Source organism: Equus przewalskii, chromosome 16 (genome assembly GCF_037783145.1).
Source record: "Equus przewalskii isolate Varuska chromosome 16, EquPr2, whole genome shotgun sequence".
In the NCBI taxonomy this organism is placed as follows: Eukaryota; Metazoa; Chordata; class Mammalia; order Perissodactyla; family Equidae; genus Equus; species Equus przewalskii.
This window is the reverse complement of record NC_091846.1, coordinates 11,781,053-11,808,579: the sequence shown is the minus strand read 5'-3', so window position 1 is coordinate 11,808,579 and position 27,527 is coordinate 11,781,053. Positions and strand designations below refer to the sequence as shown.

Genomic DNA, 27,527 nt, shown 5'->3' with positions numbered 1-27,527 from the left:
ACATAACAAGCAACAGAATGTGGGAAGAGCTTGTAGAAAGATGGTAAACCCACTTTTAGTATATACACTAACCCAAAACTGCAGGACATACTTGTTAAGAAATAAAATGCAACACGGTGTGGCTAAAGTCCGTAACACATCCCTCTCTCCCTTTTTACCCAGACATAACAACGATAAAAAGACAAACAGCTAAACAGAAAAACGGGCAAAGAATATGAACAAGTAATGCAGAGACTAGAAATAGCCAATCAAAATGAAAACATACGTAACAATGCTGTTTCATTTGTAATTGGAGAAATGCAAATGAAAACAAAGTAATTCTGTAACCACTGGATTGACAAAAATTGCAAAGTTTTAATTGGTAGACTTTCTGGAAAGCAATTTGACAGAGTTTATAATTTAAAGGAACTCCACAACTCTCCGCATAGGAATCTATCTCTTACAGGAAATCTGGCACTTCATTTTTTTATTATTTTTTTTTTTTATTTTTTTGGAGGAAGATTAGCCCTGAGCTAACTACTGCCAATCCTCCTCTTTTTGCTGAGGAAGACTGGTCCTGAGCTAACATCCATGCCCATCTTCCTCTACTTTATACAGGGGATGCCTACCGTAGGTGCCATGTCCGCACACGGGATCCAAACCAGCGAACCCTGGGCTGCCGAGAAGCAGAACATGGGCGCTTAACCGCTGCGCCACTGGGCCAGCCCCAAAACCTCAGCACACACATATACAGGGATGATCATTTACTGTATTGTCTGTAATAAGGTAAAAAGTAAGTAAGCCAAATGCCTATCAACAGTGATTAAATTAACTACAGCATACCTATACAATGGGTACTACGCAGTTGTTAAAAGCCTTAGATAAACTCCTATGTGCCAACAGCTTTACAAGATTAAGTAAAGGAAAAAGTTGTAGAAAGGTGTACTATGATCCCACTTACATAAAAACAAAAGATACTTAGGTATATATGAGTGACAAAGTGAGACAGACTGAAATACTGATCTAGTGAACTGATGGGTGGTTTTCATATTTTGCTCTGAATGTCTGTGTTGTTTCTACCTCCTTTCTATGGGAAAGTATTTAGGAAGTACCTGTGTAAACTTTCAGATAAAAAAAAGACGTTTAACTGGCTGTTACTTAATGTGAACATTGTCTGCTTATCTGAATAATGGAACTACAGAACTCAGTTCTAACAATTTCTAGTTATGAACAGTTTGAGGCTTGAAAGACACTCCAGAAATAGTCTTCTTGAAATCCCTTCCCTCCGTGTGTAATACTTTTTTCCCAGGGATTCATATGGCTTGATCCCTTACTTAATGGAAGTCCATGCTCAGATGTGACCTTCTCAAAGAGCCTTCTTTGATGCCTTCCTGCTGAAGAGGCTGGGCTAGAAAGGCTGAACAAAATCTCCTGCAGTCTTGCCATGCTAAAGGGAAAGGCCTGTCACATAATACAAGTCTTACCCTCCAGACTCTGGAAACAAGTGGACTGAGTCTAACTAAAGCTGCCACCCAAGCCCAACTCCATGGACTGAGGTGACCAATTCCTATCACACCTAACAGAAAATAAGGCAAATCCTCTCTTGGGGGAAAATCCCATCAACTTCAATCCTTCGGTTCTCTTATACACACTATCCTGGAGAAAAGAAAAAAAAATTATGAGCCCTACAAAGAGGAAGAAAGACATATGACCAGGAGAAATGTGACTGATAATCAAGGAAAAGAAGAATTAGGCAACAGAATCACATCCACAGATGATTCAGATGTTTAAGTTACCTAATACTAATTTTTGCCAGCTATGTTTTAAAAAAAAAGAGGAAAAGAATAAAAAGAGACTTTCAACAAAGAAATGAAATCTATAAAATATAATTAACTGGATATTCTAAAACTGAAAAATACAATATTTGAAATGAACTAATTGGATAGGTTAAATGGAAGATTGGACATGGCAGAAGACAGGATTGGTAAATTTAAAGATGGGTCAATATAAAAGATTCCAGCTCAAGCACAGACCGAAAAAACAGTGGAAAGAACAGAGAAGAAAATAAAAGCACAAGGAACACAAACAGTATAAAATATTTATAATTGAAGTGTCAGAAAGAGAGAAGCAATAATAGAGAGGTAATATGTGAAGGGATAATGGCCAAAAATTTTTCAAAACTGATGAAATACATCAACTCATAGATTCAAGAGCTCAGTAAACCCCAAGCAGAATAAATAAAATGAAAACTATAAGTAGTCTCATCATAATCAAACTGCTGAAAAGAAAGATAAAGAGAAAATCCTAAAATCAGCCAGAAAAAAAGACACATTCCCTACAAAGAGCAAAAAGCTTTCATCTGACTTCTCAACAGAAAATATGAAAACCAGAAGACAATGAATGCCAACTTTTAAACTGTCAAATACATGAAACTGCCAATCTAGAATTCCATATCCAATGAAAAATATCCTTCAAAGATGAAAATGGGATAAAGACTTTTGAAACAAACGAAAGCTGACTGAGTTAACTGCCACAAGATCTGCACTATAAGCAATACTAAAAGTTGTTCTTCAGGTTGAAGGAAAATGAAGTAAGATGGAAGCACAAAATTATCAAAAAACCCCACAAAAACAAAAAGCAAACAAAAAAGAAGATGTATGAGTAAACAAAAAAAGAACACTATTTAAGCAACAATATTGTGACATTTATAACCACAATAAAAACAATAGCACAAAGAATAGAGAGGCAGTGAAAGGAGCTGAACTGTTTTAAACTCCTTGCATTGTTCAGAAGGTGGTAAAAGCATTAATATAAACACAGACTATAATAAGCCAAACACAGATTTTGTGATCTGTAGGGTAACTACTAAAAGAATAATACAATGAGGTATAACTAAAAAGCTAACAGAAGAGATAGAATAGTAAGAAGTACTTTACTGAATCAAAAGAAGGTAGGAAAAGGAGAAAATAAAGGGCTAAAGGGGGCTGGCCCACTGGCAGGGTAGTTAAGTTGGTGCACTCCACTTCACGTGCCTGGGGTTCACAGGTTCAGATCCCGGGTGTGGACCTAGCACCACTCATCAAGTCACACTGTGATGGCATCCCACATAAAATAGAGGAAGACTGGCACAGATGTTGGCTCAGCGACACTCTTCCTCAAATAAAAAGAGGAAGATTGGCAACAGATGTTGGCTCAGAGCCAATCTTCCTCCTCCCCAGCCCCTGCTAAAAAAAGAAAGAAAGAAAGAAAAAAGGAATAAAGAAAAGGTTGGCAGAAAAGAAAATAAACAGCAAGATGGTAGACTTAAAACCTACCATATTGGTAATTACAGCAAAAGTAAATAGTCTAAACACTCTAATTAAAGAACAAAGATTCTAAGACTGGATTAAAGAACAAACCCAAATTATAAACTGTTTACACAACAAATACTTTAAACATAAGGACATAAAAAAATAAGGTTGAAAATAAAAGGACAGAAAAAGTTTTGTCATGCAAACAATAGCTAAAACAAAATTGGTATGGCTATATTAATAGCAAACAAAGCAGGCATGAAGTATTCATACAGATATCAAGTGACATTTTATAATTATAAAAGTGTCACTTCATCATAAAGATGTAACAATTTTATGTACCAAATAACACAGCTTCGAAGTATATAAAATAGCTTCTCCTCCAATCATTTCTACTCTCTATCCTCCTTTTCCTTTTCTATTCACCGCACTTTTCACAATCTGACATCATAGTATATATGTAATTATCATTTCCTCATTCCTCCACCCACTGTGGAGAATGTAAGCTCCATGAGGGCAGAGACTATCTTGACCACACTTTATCTTGTGTAACTAGCCAAGCACACAGTAGGCACTCAACAAATATCTGTTGAACAAATTAATAAAACTGCCACTAGCAACTTATTTTCTTAGTGCTTACTTTTAAAGTTTATATTATACATTTATTTTCTTTAGTTATGCAATTCTTTAACTTAAATAGTAATTAGTAAATCTGTCAGCAAAGATTTTGCATAAAAAGCTTAAACAAAAAGTTTGAAAAATGTTACTGGGAAATGTATTTTCCTCTTCATGAAGCAAAGACTCCAAAATTAAAAATCATCAAAATGTGTCTTCCTACATTTAGTAAACATATTTAAATACATACATTGATTCACATAAATAAAATAATACAATCATATATTAGCTTTCATGTTTATTCAACTTCACAGAAAATCCGAAAATGTGTCTGAAAATTGGTTATCTATCTAAATACCAATTGTTCATTATGGTGACATAATACTATGTGGTAGGGGAGAAATGCCTAAGTTAAACAAATTCTTAAATTCCTGACATTCGTCGTGGGCAAAAGGAAATCTTAAAAATCAAACTTACAAGTTGTAAGAAGATACAGAAAGCAATTTAACCTTTAATACCTAGAACAAGTTGTACAGCCACATTTGTAATTTACATATACAGTGGAGATCACTGAAAAAGCTTCCTGTTGCACTGCAGCAAGAAATTTTATTATAATGTAGATTAAATGGATTTGCTACAGAGTGCAGCAAGATAACCTCACTGAAGAATCATAAGATTTTCATAATGGAACTTGTTACAGTGAGTTACACATTTTCTTAATTTTATACAGTACATATTTTCAAAATGAACATTATCACTGAAAAGTTTGCTAACCATTGTTAGCAATTAATGTTTTATACATACTTAATTTTACTTTAATTATAGCATGTGGCTCTCCAAATGTTAGTACGTGAAATGTTAAGTTTAAACATAATAATAAAATAATTCCCTAAGATGAAGACTCAAGACATCGAAACTTTGATAATTATTGCACCTATTTTTCTACAGAAGAATGGAAAATTTACAACATAATCCTCCCGAAAAGTGACCAGACAAGTTGTAAAATCACAGACTCATTGGCATTGAACAAAATCTACAATGAACATTTTTTATGAACTGATGTACAGAATTAATGTGCAATGAAATTTGGTTAACTATGATCATGCAAATAAAAATCCTCCACAACTATTTTTTTGTTATGTTTTATAAAATGGTCTTAAAGATATACTTCCATAAACATTTCTGGTGCAATTTAGTCAACAACAAAAATACAAAGCTATCCCTTATTCTTTATTTTATAGATTTAAAAACATGCCTTTGTACTCCTGAAATAGAAATAGTGTGTTTGGGAGAAGTGAGCTAATGAAATGTTTAAAAAACAGTGTATCTTGGTCCAACATTAGCTGCCTTGATATACAGCAGCCTCCCATACTCACTGGTGTCACTACTGTTGCAAATGAAGGGCAGTTAAATATTGAGAGAGTAAGACACAATTCAAAACCTTTTTAAAAAAATAAAAGGCCGTTTCATAAACATGAAGAAATCTTTAAAGGAAAAATAATCACATCAATTTTGCTATACATTGGAAAAGAGTAAAACATCATTTTCCAAAATAGTTTCTTTATTATATCCCCCATCTATTATAACCAATCTTGGAAATATACCTTAAACATAATGGTGTATCATATGAAAATGCTCCACTATTCAATGTGATAAATTTAATAAGTTAGAATATGATTTTATTTTCTGATGTTAACCATGAAGAAAAAGAAATAACAGCACCTGAAATACTAAAAAGAATTTAAGTAAGCATTAAGTAGTAACCTCTATGTTTTGGTTCAAAATACAGTTTATAAAACTGTGTAAAGGATACTGCCTTAAGTAATTTGTTTCTATATTTTTGCAGATTACAACAAAGAAAAAAAAAGATCTGCTCTAAATCCAAATAAATTTCCACTTTTCCCAATCTTGACAAAGTGGAATTTCATTTAAAGTTGATAAGATTGTGATACCTACAGTAGCTCATATAGTTGGATATATCACTCCCACCCTGCCCCTCCCTCCCAAAACAATTTTTTGGCTCCAAAATAAAGTACAATAATAAACTCTTGATGAAAAACTATGTTATGGGGCAATCTATCTTATACTATGGCTAAATATGAATTTACAGAAAAGAGCACATCCCATTTTCAGCACTTTTTTTTCATAAACATGCAACTCACTATAAAATACAAAACACTTGCTTTCAAGAACAGCTTTATAAAGACACACTGCATCAATAAAATTTTTTTCTTTCTGATTAACTTTACACTGTTATGGAGAACTGGAACTTTTCTAATGTGTATATATCATATTTTATATTATAGTGTAATAATTTGTATTTTATGAACATAATGTTCAAGAGGAAATATCTATACACAATAACATTCTAGACTATTAAAAACTAATTCAAATTACAGAATTTTATTGATACAGTAGATTAATAAAAACTGAAAAGGGATGATAAAATGGGATAAACAATTCAGTACATTATTTTATAACACACTCTTTAAAATTAAAATATTTTAAATCTCTCTCTTCTTAAAATTTTCATTGCCATGAAAGGCCAGAAAATTCTGGGACCAATACTGAGGTGTAAAATAATCAAACAACTTCAGGACTGTTTCACAATTGCGTGGTGCCCTCCCGTCAGAGGCATCGTTCAGGTGTGATGGCAGACAATTCAGCACCTCTGAAGATTAAGGGTGCCCAGGAGTAAACACTAGGTCAGATACACAAGGGAAAGAGATCATTTAACTCTCCAACAAACAATGACATCAAGAAAATGACACCATTTGTTGGAAAATTTCTTTTCACAGTAAAATTGCAGAGAATACAAATACAAACACTGACAGATTACTGCTTAAGATCTATCCTAACAAACTCTTTCCAAATCAATAGATCCAATAAACAGCTGGGTACTGTCAGTTTAAAGCCGCAGATAAAAGCTATACAAGCACTTTAGAAGTCAGAAACATTAAAAAAAAAAAGAAAGAAAAAACATATTTACAAGTTTCTTCTTTAGCTTGTGTCTACATAGCCAACGCACATTACACTTCCACAAGACTCCATAGTCAATGTTATCACCATGCGTATGGCTAAAGCATTCGACCACAAATACACGAGGTCATCAAAGTAAGGTCCAACTGTCCATTCTTCAGCAGTCCCATTTTGTGCATCAAAGGCTTTATTCAGCCTCAAGCTTGACAAAAAATCATTTTTTTCAAAGTTTTCACAGAGAAAGTTACTAATTATATTTGTTCATCGTCTTTCTCTTTTAGAACTTCGCCGCCGTACCTTAAAGAAACATCACCAGATGCTTAATTAAAATGGGCACACATTTATTAGAAAAGCAGTAACTATTATTTATTATTTTTTAACCAATTAACATTACCCCTACTTGTTACTGATTTTCTTTGCTTTTCTTTCCTTGAAACCTTTCTCCTATTTTAACTTTCTGTCTTGGCATCACATATTTAGACCTGTATAATACGTGAATGCCCATAAATAGTTTTTCCCAGAATAGCAAAAGAAAAAACTATTTTACTTTTCTGTTTAATAATCTTAAAGAGAAATGAACAGAAGTCAATGTCAACAGCAAGAAAAACTATTGCAAATATTTTTTTTTCCTATATTTCTGTGGTAAGAGAAAACATTTGATACTTATGAACTTAGGCTTACAGCTGTCTTTCTGGGAAACTAGTTATTGTTTTTGGATCCTAATGACTATCAAATACATAAAAATAACCTGACATTCACACGTACTGCCGTTTATTGGTAAGCATTAATGAAAGCATAAAACTTTAGTTCAAAAAAGATCAGTATTAAGAAGAGGAATATAAACAGAATGGGATTTTAATTTAATTAATTTATGGTGTACTTTTTCTTTGACAAAGATGTCAATCACTATGGACTCTTCAGCCTTATCTTTATGTCCCAAAAATATCCTTTAAGAAACAAGCCTAACTAGTTTGAGACCACTATTCAGCCTATCTTTATGTGGTATTAATCCATTCACATAAATGAATCCTGGAGCAGGGAGAAGCGTGGACTACATTAAATAGAACAGATGGGCAGTTGTCAACTCTGGGATCTGATCACAGGACACAGGTTTCTCAAAAAAGATGGCTGGCTGAGCTGATCCAAAGAGTCAGCATTAATATTATCAACAGAATAGTTCTTACTTAAATGTGTCAATTATATTTCTTCCAAAAAGAAATAGCTGAGAGATGTTAACTGGCAAAGCCATTCATTACTTTAAAACAAAAAAGAAAAAGGAAAAAATGTCATGCTCAGGAAGCATCACATTTCTATTTTTATAAAAGAAGAATCCATTGCCAATTTTATGAATTCCAAAGGCTGATTTTACTTAAAGACATGATTTTATTCTATGATTGACTAACTTCTAGTTTCTACTGTGAAACTCAAACAAAAAGTTCTAAGACATAAACAGGATATTTAACAGATATCAGAGCTCTAAAATCAAGGCACAACTTAAATATGCTTGAAGTGTCAATATCAGACTGCTACTTGTTCTTCCCTATATTGTTTTAACTCCACATTTACACTTTCACTAGGCTATATCTATTATTCTCATTAAGTTTCAGGTTTCCATAAAGGATTTGTTCTCCATTATCCAAACCAATAGATGAAACAATACTACAAACTAATGAAGAAAAATATATAAATACTTAGAATTACAAGTGCTAAATAGATCTGACCAAATATTTACCAACTCTATTTCCATATTCCATAGTATCACATTACGGCATTTTAATAAACACATACATTTACTGTAGAAACTTCCTCTTCCTCTGTTTCTTCCTGTGGAATATCATCATTGACAGGAGAGCTACCCTGAAACACATCTACTTCTTCGCTTGAATCATTTTCTTTAGTCGCTGCTTGTTTGGAGCGTCCTACACGGCTAGAGTAAAACACAGGTAAAATAAAATGAATGATCTTTAAGCAGTAGATTACCTCATTAGAAGAAATGCTTTAAATATTTCATGAACTCGCATTATCTCTCTCTCTCTCTCTCTCTCTCTCTCTCTTTTTTGGTGAGGAAGCCTGTCCCTGAGTTAACTGTTGCCAATCTTCCTCTATTTTGTATGTGGGATGCTGCCACAGCATGGCCTGATAAGTGGTGTGTAGGTCCACACTCGGGACCCAAACCTGCGAACTCCAGGCTGCCAAAGTGAAATGCCCAAACTTAACCACTACACCACCTGGCCAGGCCCTCATTATCATTTTTATCCTCAATTGCCTTTTAAGAAATAGTTTCCTTATATTCTGAACCCTAAACCAGTGTTTAATCTAGAATCCTACATACAAAGATCTACCAAAATAAGTGGACTGAACAAAAGTAAGTTTGAGACCAATACCATAAAAGATTCTAAAACATAAAAGGAACCCAACTCAGTAAAAGGTATTTATATCTACTAAGCTCCTCAAAGCAAAAAATTTGGAGTCTTTCTTAACAGTGTACCACTCTTTATCTGGCCCTACAGTTTCGATTTACAAAGAAATCTCAAATCCATTCACTTCTCTCCACCTCCACTGTTAGTACATATTTCCAAACCTTTACAAAGTAATCTTTCAAAAATGTAAAAACAGTGATGTCATTCTCCCTAGACAGCTTCCTACTGCACTGAGAGTAATGTTATAAACCTCCTTAACATAGCATATAAGGCCCTGAAAACTCCCTGCCTAACTGTCCATTCTCATCTTTCCACTCAACTTCCCGCAACTACAATCCAGCAAACCCTTGCCTTCCTTCAGCTCTGTGAATTTGCCAAGATTTTTCCCACTTCAGAACCTTCAAATACAGTGTTCCCTTCACCGGAAATGTTCCTTTCCCTACTCTCTCTCAGTCTAGTTTCTTCTATTCTCAAAGAATCAACTTGTCACTTTCCAAAGAGAAAACTTCCCCATTTCCCCAGTCTTCTCATTACATTCTTTGACAGCACCCTAAAATTTTCCTTCAGGACACTCGTCACAATTTATAATCCCACATTTATGTGATTATGTAATGGCTACACGCCCATTTAGATGACAGGTCCCATGAGGACAGAATCATGTCTGTTGTGTGCCACTGTATTCCCTAGCACCTCGTACTCACTGAAACGTAAGAGACAATCAAAAATATGTGATACCACCATTTAATCAAATGTATCCCTCATGATAAATATTTTTTAAAATTAAGGATATAGCTTATCACTTCTATAAGCAATCTAAAACATGTATTGTTTAAACCCATGCTCAAACCAAGTAATTTTTTATTTGATTCAGTGTTTCATAATTAACAGAAGAAAATCAAGTCCACTGAGGTCAGAACAAGAAAAACAGGCAAATCATAACACACGTTATTATACTAGCTCTAAAAAAGAGCTTCTCATTGAAGATAGACTGTTATGATAGACTATGGAATCTCTACATTGGTTTTTTAAAAGAAACACTTGTTTGGTTTAGAACATTCATGAAAGGATTTATGTAACTTTAGGAGAAAACAGGATAATCAATTAAGCCCTTAATTTTATTGTGCCCAAATATAAACAAATTCAAGTTATGAGCCTGAAAGATATTTACCCATTATTTCCTTGTTATAAAATTAATCATGGGAATTTAATATTCCTTAAGAATTCTTTTTTAAAAAACAGTGATTTTCCGTGGTTGAACCCCAACACGTTTATGAAGCTGCCACAAAAATGTACTTACCTTTTATTTTTACCTGAGGGAAAAATTAAATGGAAGAAGGCATGAAATACTGGCTAGACACTCGGGCAACTTTTCCTCTTCCTGTGGAATACACAGGAACAGGAAAAATTTCTAAGATAACTAAGCATTTAGTATTTAAGGTGTGTTGGCAACTCTGAAAAGTCAAGCCACTGATGGCACTATGTAATGGGATTACTCTCAGAAAAACCGTAGAATGTCTGACTAATAGAAGACATGTTATTCTGTTTCTACTTAAATAACTGAGGAGAAAAAAGTGCCAAATTTATAAATTACAGCATTGGTGCTCCTGTCACTTTAATAATTTTGGATACAGATTTGTTATTGTAACTCTCTTACAAACACGTGTTTGTGTGAACAACCAAAACTATCTATACATAGATACAGATGTATTAGTTTGATTAGAAAACAAACAAAATCAAGACATCAAAAATTTGAGATCAGCATGTGATAATTTCTATGGGTGTAATTTAAGAAAAGTGATGCCTGTTACTTTCCTACACACTCCAGAGAATAAAAGCAAAAGCGTAAAAGCTATTTTTCTAAAGTTGCTGAGGAGAGACATGAACAAAAATTGTGGTGTGGAATGAGAAGTTAATCTGGTCAATATTCTGTGATCATTTAAAAATACCTTATCATCTCTTCAGGTACCATAAAGTTTATAATAGAAATAATAACCTATCTGGTATTCATTCAGAAAGATTGCCCTAAAACCTGTAAAAATGTTACCAGAGTGTTAACTGGGATATCAATCACCTAGGTAAGTTTATAAAAGTTTTATCTTACCTAGTGTAATGGGGATAAATATATGGCATTTAAATACAGCCCTATGTATATTTAAAAATTTATGAACTTTTGCAAAATAATTTGAAATTGGTTTGAAATTTAATATTATTTACAACTTACACATTTTTTTTTGGTTGTGATGGTGATGGCGTTTTTGATGGTCTTCCTCGTCCTTTCTGTGGTGTGGATTGTGTGGATTCAACTGCACTAGTTTCAGGAGATTCTGCTCTGCTTTGGGGAAGACCCAAATGTGGATAGCATCAAATTATGATTTATAAAATAGCAACTAAATATATGCAGTTTAGAGTTACACATAGAATTACACAGTTCCTCTTACCTCTGTTGTGCTCTCCTTGACATTCGGTGCTGTTTGCTTTTCGACTTCTGTTCAGTATTTCCACTTTGTTTTTCTTCTTCTTCCTCTTCTTCTGCTGCTGAAGGTCCAGATTTTTTTTTGCTTCCTTTTTTAGAAGTTTTGATTGTTGGTTCTTCTTTTGGTGTACCTCCACCAAGAGGTTTTGGTGGTCGGCCTCTTTTACCTTTTTTTGGTGGACTATTCTGTTCATCCTCATTTTCTAATATATCTTCTTTGAGCCTCTTTTCCTCAGGCCACTGCTGTTCATCAGATTCGGAAGCCGTATGGCCTCTCTTCCGTCCACGCTGACTGCCCTTAGGTTTCTGTTCCTGTACCAACTTAGCCAGGTCATCCATACCTAATTTCTCTTCTGAATCTGTGACAGGTGTTTTTTTCCGGCTTCTAGGTTTGTCCAATTCAGACTAGGAATAAAAAGTATAATTTCAAATTAAAAATTGATAGCATGCATATTTTGATGGCCTTGAATGAAAGAAATCTGTTACCCACTTCTGTCATAAGACTGTACCTAAATAAAGTATAGAGTTCTTAAATACATCAGAACCATAACTACTTACTTGCCTTTATTAACAGTTTTTTAACTTAAAAAAAACTATTTGAGGTAAGAGGATAAATTTCTGTTCCTTCTTAAGCTAGAGAGCCTCAGATAGAAACCTCTCAAAATCAGTACTTTTTTAAATTATAAATTTTAGTGAAGAATTATTTCACAAAAAAGAACATCCTAAACTCACTGTTTGAAAAATGGACAACTATACTAAAGTATAATGGATGTTTTTATAGTCAGTTTGAGTATTTCTCATTTTACCACACAGTGTATAATAAGACATAAAATATAAACTACGTTATGTAACATGCTTACACATCATAAAAGAACCATTTTTATTTTATAAATGGAGGTTATAAGACAAAAGTTAAACAACTCATCATTTCTTAAAAATTCTGAAAACACTTCTGAATCAAAAATACTGTGCTTCTCCCCAGGCACAACTAATTAACAACAAAATAATTTAAAAGTCAGTGACTTTCAAATTTAAAATAAAACTCTATAGTCTACATACAGAGAATTTATGCATTGATCAGCAGATAGAGACTGAGGAAACTCTCCAAAGAAACCAGTAACAGTGTGTATGAACACTTATAATGCTCTCCACATAGACACAAGCATACATAAAACACATGAATACCTCCATTTGTAGTACTAAGTTAATTTACAAAAAGTTTGTACCAGTTTACATTCTTAAAAATCAATGAAAAGAAAACAACAAAAATTATCGATTATCTGTCATTTTTTAATATGTTTAATTAGTCATTTGCATTTCCTGTCTGTGACCTGCCTAATTATGTTCTTGGTTTTATGCCCTTTGTCCATATCTTTACTGGAGTCTTAGCGTTTTAATCTACATTTTTCTACACTTTCGTGTATGTTTAAATTTTATTTTCTGTTTGCTAGAGACTGAACTGTGTCCCCACAAAATTCCTATTTGAAACCACAATCCCTAATGGGATAGTATTTGGAGATGGGGCCTTGGGGAGGTAGTTCGGCTGGGAGGAGGTCACGAGGGTGGGGCCCTCATGATGGGATTAGTGCCCTTATGAGAAGAGACACCAGAGAGATCTCTGTCCCTCAACCATGTGAGGACACAGGGAGAAGGTGGCCATCTGCAAACCAGAAAGAGAGCTCTCACCAGGAACTGAATGGCCAGCACTTTCATCTTGAACTTCCCAACCTCCAGACCCGTGAGAAAATTAATTTTGGTTTTTTAAGACATCCAGCCTACGATATTTTGTTATAGCAACCCAAGCCAACTAAGACATTATTGTATCTTGTTTTAGAATAGGAAGTGAGATGAGGTTCTATTGTTTTTCCTACTCCAACCCCCAAAGAACATCCAATCATTTCAAAAGCACTGATATGTAATGCTTCCTTTATTCTGTATTGTGTTTTAAAAAATATTTCTGGGCTATTGTAACAGCAGCACAATATTTTACTCATTATAACTAAGTATGTTTGTGTCTGGTTGGTCTGATCTTATCATTATTACTCTTCTTTTTTGTATCTATTTATTCTTCCACATGGACTTAAAATCACACTGGAATTTTTTGTGTGTGTGAAGAAGATTGCCCTGAGCTAACATCCATTGCCAATCCTCCTTTTTGTTTTGCTTGAGGAAGATTAGCCCTGAGCTAACCACCATGCCAATCTTCTTCCACTTTGTATGTGGGATGCCTCCACAGATGGCTGATGAGTGGAGTAGGTCCACACCTGGGATCTGAACCTGCAAACCCAGGCTGCCAAAGTGAGCTTGCAGAACTTGAACCACTCGGCTACAGGGCCAGCTGCCACACTGGAATTTTACAATTATATATTCACCTAGAAAGAACTGTCACCTTTCTTTATTCATCTTTCCCTTGAAGGAAAATGGCATGTCTTCTCTCTCTTCAAGTCTTCTGTGTTTCTCAGTTTTGATATTTTCTCCACATGGGTTCTCCCCACTTAACGTAAGGTTCTGTTTAGAACGATTGATCTAATTTTGTTGTAGTGGTTAGTGAGGTGAAGTACACCCCCTTTCCCCAAAGTGTATAGCTGATACAAACCAAAACTACTAGAGTATAGTTAGCCACATATACATACATATATATATACGACTACCATACTAAATTAAATTCTTAAGTTTTTCAATTGGCTATTTTCCTAAAGTACAAAAATAAAAGTAAATTTGTCTCTTCTTTTTTATTGTCCTACTTCTGACTCCTATCTGAATTGGTTAAACATCCTACAACAATTTTAAATAATAGTGGTAACAGTAGGATGCTTGTTCTGTCCCTGATTTTTTATAAGAATGCTTCAAGTATTTTGCCTTTAAGAAAAATAACTTGGACTAAATCAGTGTCTACTGATTTAAACATATAAAACTTACAGCATATTAAGGAAGTATTCTTCTGGTATTAGTTTATTAAGAGTTCATATTTGTCAAGAAGGGATTTTAAATTTTATTCATGTCTTGGCATGGTCTGAGATTATCCTGTATTTTCTTATTTGGTACATTGATTTGTTACATTATATTAAAAGATTTTTTAGCATTAACTTATCCTTACATTTCAGGGGAAAAAAGACCTATAAACGATTGGTTTTAATTTGTTAGTATTTACTTAGAGCTTTGTACATAAATTAAAAATTAACTATCAATACTCAGAGATGGGAAGAAAAAAGAAATATTAAATTTAAACTAAATAAAGCGTCATCTCTAATTTTAAATGCTACCATTCACTTTGATGTCCAAAGATCTGAAAAGGTATTTCTTTATGCTCTGGAAAAGGTTGGTGATAAACAGGAAATTCAATGTCTGCTTTCTTGATAATACCATAATATAATCTAGTTTCCTAAAGCACTAGATTGTCTAATTTCTTTTTCATTTTGCACTGCATTGTTTTAAGAACACAGGGAGTATAAAACTGAAGTAGGAGCAGGAAATGGTGGAAATATGTTGTTTGTAAAACTAAATATTTGAATATAAACGTATATGAAGAAGAAATCCTTTGCACTGAAATTTCAATGTGAAGCTGGTAGTATGCAAAGGACACAGGACTCTTTCACTGTAAGCTATTGGGCTTTAAACTGAGGTTCTGCCTCATAAGGCTCACCTCTTGGAGAATATTTCAGTTGAAACTAGCTTATTAATAAGGTTCTTTTAGTACTTCTGAAAATGGATGCAATACTACACAAAAGATAGCCATAGGCCTCCACTATAATGACACAAATAAATCTCAAAAGCTCAGAAATTCAAAACTGTTCCATGAAAAATAGGGATTCTGCTCTACACTGCCCCCAAAACTAGAACTAGATATAGAATTTATAGGATCACAAAATATTAAAAATTCGTCAAAACCATGTTTCTCAAATTTTAGGGGGAAGTAGGGAGGGAGTGGGGGAAAGTATGTGGGTATGGGTGACTTAGTTGATGTTTCCAACAAACGAGAGAAATTACAAACTCTCCCCTAAGGCATTTTCAAGCACGTGGTGACCAACTCTCATAAATGATAAAGGAATTTCTGCACTGAGAAGTAGGACTAGAAGACAAATACCTTTTCCAATTCAAGAATTCTCTTCTATAAATCCAGTAACAGGATTTCTTTCTGGCTAAGCGATCAATTTTTAATTCTGCTTAGGTAAAATTTTTAAACAGCCAATAAAAATCAGAATTTACAGCATCCATAGTAAGGATTTTGTAAGAATTTTACAATTCTAAATTTTTAAGTGGAAAGAGAAACAATCTGGAAAAATAAATTACTCAGGAAATTTAAAAACAACTGAAAATAAATTAAACTTCTTGGGATATATAATGTGGGGCCAGTGAAAGACAAGAAGGGCAGTAATATTTCAGAGAAAGCAGAAGTATTTTATTAATAACTTTCTACTTTTATTAACTGAGTAGATACAAATATACTAACTTTTATGATTATGGTCATTAATCAAAAATATAGCAGCAGCAACAATCCACTTGGGCCAATTCATTTGTTCTGATAAACCCTACTAGCTAAGTATCCACATTTTACAGAGAGAGGAACTGATTTGGAAAGCCTAATCAGTTATTCAAGACATGTTTAAAGGTAACCTAGAAAGTCAAAATGTGCCCAATTATCAAGGCCATCAGGTTGTGTTGGAACACATAACTCGTATTCTATTATCTGCACTAATACTACCAAATTTGTCTTCAAATAACATTTACAAATTGCGTCTATCATACAAGTTATCACTGCTATTAAGACTTAAAAACTAAACACAGACTTTACGAAAACTGTAGTATTTCCTACCTTTACTAGAAGTTTATTTAGTGATTAAAGGCTCAAGAAGTCAACTAAAACGGAGGAGCCTTTAAGGACTCTCATTCTATTCCACTTCTCTTAGGCTAAGTCTAAACTCACTGTGTTATTAAAAAAAAAAAAAAAAAATACAAAACCAAAAAGAAATCAAGCAGTTCTGAGTATGGAACTTGCATGTTTAATTCAAAATGTAAAGAACAAAGATTACTTATTAGAATGACAAAAAACACAAGAGATTTAGTATACTTAAATTACATTGTAGAGGATAATTATAAACTCAAATTCGTGATTAAAACCATTAAAACAAAAGTTAAATGTCAAATCTGAGGGTAGTGTTAACTAGTTTCAGTGTAAAAATTATTATTTATACAGTAAAATAAAAGTAATTAAAATTAGTATAAAATCAAACCAAATATCTCACCCTTACAAGATCAGAGTCGTCTCTCTTGTCACTTTTTTTCCCCGGCAAAGGTGAAGACATTGTGTAATCTTCATTTTCACTGTGATCCATTTCAGAGCTATCAAGCCTTTAATATAGACATTTGTAATTGTTATTACAATCAAATAACCTTACAAAAGCTTTTTCTGTTCCCTAGTGTAGCTTTATAGCTTTATGAGGCAAAGTTTCATTCTTTTCAAAAAAGTATCAGTTTTATTCTACCATATTTAGCACCAAATCCACAAGCAATGAAGCGCATTTAACATAATAGAGAAATAAAAATCGCAAATTTAGGTTTTTTTGTAAGTCTTTTTAAAACCTAAATTCCATTTTTGGGTGGGAACATAAAGCAAATTAAAACTTTTCTTGTTAGTAAGTTGGACTGGCCTACATTACAATCTGCCCTGTCCCCTGCCTCTTCCTTATCCTCATTCTACTTCTGTCTGTACTCTGAACACCCTCTAACACATTAAAGTTATAATGTTTATTACCTATTGAATACCTTTGCCTGCTAGAATGTAAGCATGGATCTTCTGTCAATTTTACTTACCAAAGTATAAAACACACTTGGATCAGTGCGTGGCATACAGTAGGCACTCAATAAACACTGGTTAAATGAATTAACAGCACGTGCTCTTATACAGTGGTAGAAAGGCTCAGTCGTCTGTCCTGGGTAATCTCATTTTTATTTGATTTTAAAAACCATTTAAACACTGTTGAACCTTAAATTTCAATCTGTGGCCCAGAAGCTACCCTGAGCTCTAGACTCACATATCCAATTGCCCAGTGACTTGAATTTCTAATAGGCATCTCCACTTTAACACAGCCAAAACAGATATGTGGACACTCCTCTTTTCCCTACACCTCCCCAAAGCACATACAACACACACACAGCCTGTTCCTCCTCAAGGCTTCTACATTTCAATAAAAGGCACCACCATCTATAGAGGTATTCAGACAAAAATCCCGGATACATCCTTAAATCCTCCCTATCCCTAACTGTTCACAGCTAATCCACTAGGAAGACCATTCGGATCTACCATCAAAAAACCCCCCTAAATTTGACTATTTACCATCTTCCTCCTTCTTCATCCCTTCCCTAGATTACTATTAAGCTAACTCCTAACCAGTTTTTCTACCTCAATCCTAGCTCCTCTATTCGCCACAAATAATCTGGGCAAACTTTTAAAAGCACAATTTAGATCACTAGACTTTACGACAATATCTTCCAGTTGTACTTAAGGTCAAATTCAAATTCTTTACATTATCTACCAAGTCCAAACATAATCTGGCTACCTCTCAATTTCATCTCCTACCATTATTCTCTCATTCCAACTCTCCAACCAAACTGATCTCTCCAACACACCTAGTTCATTCCCTTAGAAAGAGTCCTAGTGAACAGAAGGGATTTCAATAAAAAAGTGACAAAATAGATTAGTCAAAGGCTGAAAGAAAGTTTAACTAAAAGTGTATTTAAAAAGTATAGTAGGGAAACTAGGAGTTATTTGTTTGGAATAACGACAGGAGATGAGGACAGGGTAAAACTATAATTGTCTTGAAAGCAAACACAGGGAGCAAATTAAGATTTCTGAGCAAAAGAATAACCTGAAAACAGCAGCATTTAAAAAAGGATTATCTAGCAGTGACATGATAAACATAGCCAGAGGAATAAGAGAGGGAAACAGCCAAGTATTACAATAATTAAAGAAAGAGAAGGAATAAAATGATGGTAGCAAAAAGAGAAGGATAAAACATTGTAGAGAAAAATAATTGGCAAAACTTAGTATGGGGGAAGAATCAAAGGCGATTTTGAGGTCTTCAGCCTAAATGACTGGGTGAATTAGACCAACTTTGATTATAACCAGGAATTCAAGAAGAAAAATCAATAATTTAGGAAATGAGTTGCTGGAAATGTTTTTGGTCATATTAGGTATGAGGCCATCCACTACGTCCAAATAAAATAGGTGAATGGTCCCTTAGGTATCGTATCAGCCACTAATATGCATCAATAGAAGAAGAGAGAACAAACAAGAGCTATGGATATAATTTTTGTTCTATTTCTATTGTACTATGTATCATTTAACAATTTATGCATTACAAGGAAACTGATAAGACATTTTTTAATGTCTCCTCCCTTCTTTACTGATTGGTTATGAATAATGCAAAAGATAACACACTCTTTCATAATAACTTAGAAAAATCAATAAATAATGGCAGTTTAACCCTGTACAAGGTTCTACTGCTAACAAATGAAGTACTAAGCACCATGCACTATGTGAGAAAGTGTGAATTATTTTTCCTTTTCTTCTTTCTTAAAAAGAAAAAGAAAATCTCCTGCAAAGCATGATTTGAAAATACACTGTTCAAACTATTTAACAAACAAGTTTATACATACATATGGTAAAAAAAAATTCAAACCATACCAAAGAGTATAAAATGATCTCCCTCCTACACTAAATTACTATAAACGCTATTAAGATGTGTACTCTTCCAAAAACTTTCTATGCATAGTCAAGCAAATGTGAACACAAATCCTTTTTAAAAACTCAAAAATACTACAACAGTGTTCTATTCTTTGCCCTTTTCACTCAATAACGTATTGTGGAAACTCTTTATATTAGCTCAGGCCTCATCATTTTCAATGACTATGTATTCTATTGTATGGATGTACCATAATTTAACAGTTTCACAACTGCTAGACATTTAGATTGAAAACTAGCTTATGTCTAACACACAGATAACCCCAACAAGCTAAAATGTGAAAGGCTAAGATGGAGTACCTATCTAAAATGAGCAAGCAAATATGAACTTGTAAATGGTTACCAAAGTTAAATGGGAATGTTCAGGTATACACTGATTTCCATTCACTGTTATTAAATGTTTTGGGTTACATTACTTTAGATCTCATAGCCTTGTTGGAATCCTTAAATGTAAAGTATGATATTTCTTAGGTACTTACCTCCCTTTTATTCTTCCAGGGGAGCTGGGATTTGAGCTGCTGCTTGCATTGCTTACAGTTTCCATTCGTGATGATTTTGTCTGCGATTGTTTGCCTGCTGATGAAAGCGGCTTATTAACAGCTCCTAGAACATTGGTTGTTTTAGGCTGAAACAAAAAAATGCATATCTCTTTCTATTTGATTAAAGCCAAAAGAAGTTCACATGTAAAGAACCATAAATCACATCTCTGTCAAAGTATTTACACATATGTCATGAAAAATGTGCCTATTCTCAAACAAAATAAGGATTATAAATTAAGTATCACCTGAACAAATAAAATACTACATAGACAGCATAACAGTTAAGTTTCTTAGTTACCTGGAGGAAAACACTTACATAGAAAGTGAAAACAAATGAAATATACAGTCAACAATGAAAACACATAATTAAGACTCTTGCCATGAAAGGAAATAAGATGCTCTTTTCAAGATTTTTGTCTTCATATTATAGGATAAGATAAAGAATAAAGGTTTCCAAGGCTTTATTAAAAGCTAAAAAATAAGTTCATTTATCTCAGCTTCCATATATAGTAAATGTAACTATTTCTTACTAGTAAACGGAAGATATCTAATAATTATATTTTCTATCTTAAGACAAACCAATTTTTAAAGAAAGACAAAATAACATAATTATACCAATAATCACACTAAAATAAAATACCACATAAAAACTAGAACAATTCTCAGAACTTACTTTTCCAGGAGTGAAAAACGATTTCATTTCTGGGGGCAGATAATTTTTGGTGTTACTGAAGTTCTACAAGCAAGGGAAAAAGATGGAGTCAGTGAATATTGAAACACTGTATCTATGAGGTAGTTCAAAAGCCAACAAAGCATCAAGCAACTTTTGTTTTAAAGTACATACTAAAATACATATTTATTAAACTAATCAGTTGAAATAAATAATTTCAGTCCCTGATTTTAAATAGGGTAATAAGCTTGAACTAAGCTCGTACCAACTCCAATATTAACAAAATATATTTGAGCTCTAACATAACAGAGCTCTAAGAGCACATCAGGAAATACACGCCACTGTAATGATACTCTCCAGAGAAGAGACCACAGATATTCCTGTTATCTTATTCATACCAAGATGAATGCTTAAAAAGCAGACAGTCCCTTTTAGCTACTGGGTGAAGCTACAAGGCCGTTCTAAATCTCTATATACTAAGACCTTGATATTTTGCTTAAAAAAACAACAGAAGGTAGCAGTGATTTCCATAGTGTCAGTTACTCAACAGACTTAGGTGCATTATGAACCTCTAAGAGATTCTGGAAAATACCTTTAACATCTCATACGACAACACTTGAGCTTTATCAGAGTGGTTTGGGAACGTTCTCGTAGTGTTCCCAGGGTCTTGGGCTGTTTCAGCATCTGTCCTCTGCCCGTTTCCTCTTATCAGTTATAAATCTCAATAAGGGCTTATAACTTCAAACTATATCTCTATCAGCATTCTCCTTCCTACTTCGGATCAATGGCCATTAACTCACAGATCCAAATGCTTTGATCACATTTGTGCCTGTGCTCTTGGACTGGCACAAAACTCTGAACACAAACTCTAGATCATTCTAACTCATCTCTGAATCCTATTTGTGTCCTCCATTTTGGCCCATATTCTGGTCTTGAACCATATTATTAAGACTCACAGTGACCTTTCCATGACATTAGTAGTGAGTCAGCTGTTAATACCAATCCTTCCTGATCTTCCCACAACCTAGTGCTGAGAAAATGTTTTATTTTAACTTACACAAACAAATTCTAAAATAACTACCTTGTCAGGCTGGGTGAAAAAACGAGCTGGTAGTACTGGGTCTTTAGGAGATTCCAAACTATAAGTGGTACTCTTTGACATGATGATATTCATGGCAACATCACACACAGTGTACAATTTCTGCAATGGTATTAAAAAAAAAATAGTTATTTAAGTTGGCATCCAAGACACTGAATTAAGACTAACTCTAGAACATGCATGTAGTATGTAGTTTTTAGTACAACAGTGTAAGTTAAAACACACTATTGTTTTCATTAGTTTACTAGTAACATGATTATTACTAATCCTATATTAGTAAGTCTAATTACTACTAATTATTTACTACTAATAGAAAAGACTGTTTGATGTAGTCTACAAATACTACAGAAGTTTCATATCCTACACTCAAATGCTTAAATTGACATAGAATCATAATTATTTACAAAGAATTACATACTTCATTCATTTTTGCATCATCTGGTCCTTGGGCATCTTTTGTTTGTTTAATATTTTCTACCATCTTTCTGATAAATGCATGACTGTTATTTTCATTTTTAGCCATTAATATTTCCAGAACAAACCAAAGACATCTAAAAGAACAAGAAAAAAAAGAATAAAGAAGAAAAAATTGGTTGTTAAATACAGATACAATAATTGTAAATATAAATACGATGTCCAGGAGTGGAAAACATTAAGAAGAAAGAAACAGCTATAAATCAACAGAGGAAAAAAAAGACATGTGACACATTCATATCACAGCATATCAGCAACGGAGATATGAGTTCATAAGACTCCTCCTCAAAGACTCACTAATTTTCCCAGGGAGGCAGGTTAAAAAAGAACACAAATGGCGGAAAGAATGAAGTGACCTTAAACTCCTAGCTATGACAGGGCGGGCAGACTGCCTAAAGGAATGACTGGCCACGGAGAAAGGGAAGCCTCGAATCCTCAGACTGACTGTAGTCCTGACTGCGAGTGTTCAGGATAGTATAAGTACCTCACTCAGCAGTTAAGAATCTTCATTACTAAATTAGAGGAAACTCATGGGTGACAACTACATCTTCATCTTTGCTTAAAGAGGGAAAAATTAAGAAAGTTTCAGTAGCTTCGTTTTAAAGTTAATTACATAAAATTCTATTCAAGAAAAAACAAAAAATGCCTTGTCTTTGTATTATACAGACAGAATGGGACAGTTATAGCACAGAGGAGAAAAGTAATGGGAGAAGAAGAGAGAAATGTGAAGTAGGTATCATTCTAGAAGGGAACAAAATAACCTTCAGGATGTCAAGTATACGATAAATTCTTCCGGAGTGGCTTTCCTGATGGAATGGAGATTACTCATGGCTGTACTGGGGCAATTTAGAAATACAGCAAAAAATGTCTAGTATTCCAAAGAATATTTTATCTATTTCAAATACAAATGTTCTTTGAGAAAGAGGGATGGCTACAAGTTTTCAATAGTTATAATCACTCTAACACAGAATTCGTTTTGGGAGAACTAATTGCTTAATTTTAAAAAACAGAAACTGTGGCAAAAAGAGGGTAACAGATATTTCCCTTGCCAGGAGAAAGTTATCAGCAATTTGATTTTATTCTCTTGAGGCATCTCAAATATTTAACCATAAAATATTTCTATGAATTAAGAAACCAAGAGTTGTTTTCCGTTAATAGGAAGCTAAAGGCATAATAAATTAATTTATTCAAAACCACAAAGGTCACCTTTTGTTATAACAGAAAGAGGAGCAGGGTCTCAAGCTTATTTAAAGAACTACGCTGGTCTTATAAAGACTTCTCTAAATACCATTATATGCCCCCATTCTACATGCAGGCATATATAGTCTTTCAACTTCTCAACAATAATCTTTGAAAAATTACGAGTGTCATAAACTTTGACTAGAGAATGACCAATGAAGTATATAAGTGGGAACAGTTCCCCTGGTTATCAGCTTGGCCCATTATCAAATTAGATCATTCTCTCTTCCTTATGGAGAAATATAGTTACTGCAAAGAAAATGTGCTTATTATTTGCATAAAGGAGAGTATTAATTTACCCTGCATGAGAATCTATATAGAGTTTCAGAAGAAAGTTGGAAGAGATAAGAACTGGAATGGAAACTTTTAATGGATTATTTCAATAGAAAAGAAATGTCAGGCTTAGTAGAGAAATAGAAAAAAACAGTAATCATGCTAAGTCAAGTGTTGGGAAATTATAAGAAATGAAATAGAAAGAGATGGTATGAAAAAAGAAAAATAAGAGAATAAGGGAAAGAATCTTAAACTTCCAAGAAATAAAATAAATCTAATTAATTATAATTGAGATTCCATTATTGGCAGGAAAGGGAAAAAACTTTCAGAAATATGAAAATGGGATGGAAAAAGTCTTACTCTTTAACATCTTTAAGTTGTTCAATATCCTGTACTTTGACATAATCTGGGTCATGTGCCAAAAGATGAATTGTATATGGAACAACATACTCTGGTAGAAGAGACAATAATTTTTCTGAAAAAGAAAAAAAAAAAGAGAAGAAAACAAAAAACATCCAGGTTAGAAAACCAAATCTTTGTCTCTCTCTCTCTCCTCTCTCTGATTCTAAATTTCCTGCATACCAATAGTCTACCACAATATGGCTAGAAGAAAAATATACTGAAATATCCAGTGTTGAGGTAAATCACATTAAACAGTTCATTCATTCATCCATCATGTCCAATACTGAAATGCCTTCTAAATGCACCACGTGCTAAGGCTACGAAGACAAATATTTCACTTTTAAAATGCACAAAAAGGTGACCCAAATAAACTATATCCAAGACTTAAGAAACATAAGATCTATTTTTCTTGTTATTATGAGCAAGTCTATGTTCAACACTCCCTTGTAAGCTGCTGTGCAAGATGAAAAACTAGTAATCTTTCAGAGTTAGTATGGCACAAAAATAGGAAGTAAAGGTTGATACTATCTGAAACAGAAGAAGAGATATAAGGGAAAGGACTTAAGAGCTTCTAGGACATTTTAAATAACAAAGAAACATCTTTTTAGTTTAAATTCAAATATTTTTATATTTTTACTGAGATCAGCATATTCCATTAGGTCGGAATGGTAATCCTAATCAGCTTTAATAGAGGTTATTCAAGAAGACCAGGATTCATATGCTGAATAATTACTTTAAAATAAAATTTTAAATCAGATGTTCAACTTAGAGTATAATAAAATACCAAGTTTCCTTTATTTCTACTGCTGAACTCAAAGAGAACAGTTTGTGTGTAGTATCATTCATTTTAAGGCAGATATAGAAGGAAAAAAGTAACAAGGTTCAAAATTCAGTAAAATTCAAATTAAAGTCTATCAAATATTTATTGAATACTTACTATTTTCCAGGCTTATATTTTTATTTGGGCTTACCTTTTTAAATATAAAGGTGAGTAAGACTAGATAAAGACCTCACCTAAAGCATAAACAGAGACAGCAGCTACACTTCAATGTGGAAGATGTCCTACAATAAGAATAGCTAAACTACTGAGTGCCTCTCTGGACCATGCATTATGCCAAGGGCTTATATACATAACTTTTTAATCCTCCTAACAACCATAAGAAATGGGTATAATGATACCAGTTTTACAAATAAGGAAACTAAGGCTCAGATTGCTCTAGTAACCTGCCCAAACACGATCAGTAAATGGCAGAGGTCAAATTCGACTCCAGAGTCCTCATTTTTCCCAAGGTAAGGAAGGAAGAGAAAGAAAGAGGGTCCCAGAGATGTGGTTAACACCAAAACTATATTTTAAAGGATTCAAAAAGTGCAAAGCATGCTCCCTGGTTTTGTTTATTTGTTTGTCTAGAAGGAGGAGACAATTTCCAGGTAGAGCTAACAATAGAGGAAAAAGATGGCTGCACAAATTTCAAATAATCCAGAGTAAAAGGAGCACAGAATTGACAGTAGGCAGTGGCTAGAGAGAAAGCTTGAAACTCAGGCTGAGAGTAAACTATAAAAGGCCATGCTAATGAGTTTCAACTTGATCCTATGAGCAACGAAGAATCAACATGGATTTCAAGCAAGGAAGTGATATGATCCAATCTGCTTTAAAAAGATAATTTTGATAGTAGTGTGGCACAGCTGGAGATGGGTGGGAGGCCAGGAGACTTTTATAACAGGGAAGTAGTTAGAAGTGTACAGAATAAGCAAAATGAAATATAACAGGGTAGGAGAGGTGTTCAAGATATCCAGAGGAAGAATTAAGAGACTTTGGCGACCAATGAGAGGAAAAAAGAAGGTATGAAGAATGCCTCTCGTGTATGACTTGGATAACAGGATGGATTTTAACACTGTTAAACAAGTCACAGAAGTCAAAGAGGCACAAAAACTGATAATGCAGATAGAATAAAGTGAGTAGATTAAAAATAGGCACACAAGCACCTGATACTGATATTAGCCGGGTAAGAACAATCAACCAAGATCAAGGACCTCTGCTCTTTAAAAAATAAATGACAGTACTTAGACAATCTGTATAAATGTACACATTTTACAGTTCTACTAATAGTACATCCAATCCCACTGCTTATTTCCCTTGGCCAATTAGTCAGTTACATAAAGAGATATGGATTGATATTTAAATATCCATGCATTTATATTTTAAAAATGACCTTTTTAAGGGAAAAGTTGTTATTGAAAAGTAGTAACAACTTATTTAATGAGTGTCAATTAGAATATAATAAATAACAGTAACATCATTTTGTGTTCTATAAAACTGAAACTGGCAGGCTGAAAAAGCATACTTTTCATTTTTATATATGCTTACCACTAACAGCTGCATGCTGCTTCAGATACTCGCGTCTCACATTTATATTTTTTACCAGACACTGCCTGGCATGAGCTCTTCTCTCTTTTACAGGATCTTTTGCACAAAGTGCACAGATTGCCATATACTCAAGTGGAAGCCGTAATCGGGAAAGGCCTTTATGAAGTTTCTGAGCAAACACTTGCCTTACTTGATAGCATTCATCCTGTGAAGACATAATTATTGCACATATTATCCACACGGCAGCAAAGAGTAAGTAACAACTTCCAATATGAAACTTGCTACATCACGTAACCAGAGGGTAAACAGCACCAAGTTTATCCACAACCATTGCTTCTACTCACAAAGACTGAGATTTTGTGACAAGTTAATTTCAAGGCTGCAGTGTTCATCTGGACCCTAATAACTACCAGTTACATGTGGTAGAAAATACTGAATGTACTTCCAAACAGATAAAACTAGTAAATACAAATCCATCCTAACTTAAATAAGATATAAAAAAATAAAGTTTATTAGCTTTTTCACTTACTGAGCAAGATAAAACTCTGTCCAATTTATATATTTTAGTTCTATTATTTAAAAAACTAATGAGACTAAAATGTACAACTCTAAAGGCAAGAGTTACTAATCAATTTCAGAAATGCCAAATTACTTTTAGTTCTACAAATGAACCAATCTGTTCATTACTGCTGTGCCTGCTTTCCTCACCCTACTCCCTCTCCTAAACCACCCACCTCAACTGTAGCTAACTACTCCTCTTTTTTTCGGTGAGGAAGATTGGCCCTCAGCTAACATCTATTGCCAATCCTCCTCTTTTTGCTTGAGGAAGAGAGTCACTGAGCTAACATCTGTGCCAGTCTTCCTCTATTCTGTATATGGGACACCACCACAGCATGGATTGATGAGTGGTGTGCAGGTCTACACCTGGAATGCGAACCCACAAACCTTGGGTCGAAGAGGTGGAGCACA

The 27,527-nt window shown here is 33.8% G+C and overlaps 1 protein-coding gene across 16 annotated transcripts in view; it reads right to left on the bottom strand.

Annotated features, from left to right (window-relative positions):
- Positions 1–4,167: 4,167 nt before the first annotated feature.
- The window catches only part of PDS5B (PDS5 cohesin associated factor B), a 194,240-nt gene continuing 170,880 nt past the window's right edge, over positions 4,168–27,527 (bottom strand). For 4 of the 16 annotated variants that reach the window (XM_070577953.1, XM_070577954.1, XM_070577956.1 and 1 more), the window contains 11 exons: positions 26,559–26,763; positions 24,152–24,266; positions 22,224–22,356; positions 21,788–21,907; positions 20,710–20,772; positions 19,977–20,122; positions 17,000–17,105; positions 11,722–12,161; positions 11,505–11,615; positions 8,652–8,790; positions 4,168–7,160 (listed from right to left, as the gene is read on the bottom strand). In XM_070577953.1, coding sequence (XP_070434054.1) covers positions 7,125–7,160; positions 8,652–8,790; positions 11,505–11,615; positions 11,722–12,161; positions 17,000–17,105; positions 19,977–20,122; positions 20,710–20,772; positions 21,788–21,907; positions 22,224–22,356; positions 24,152–24,266; positions 26,559–26,763 — 1,614 coding nt within the window. In that variant the 3' untranslated portion in view covers positions 4,168–7,124. Of the gene's footprint in view, positions 7,161–8,651; positions 8,791–11,500; positions 11,616–11,721; positions 12,162–16,999; positions 17,106–19,976; positions 20,123–20,709; positions 20,773–21,787; positions 21,908–22,223; positions 22,357–24,151; positions 24,267–26,558; positions 26,764–27,527 lie in introns of those variants that run through there. The other 12 variants (XM_070577959.1, XM_070577961.1, XM_070577963.1 and 9 more) reach the window with 6 other exon arrangements.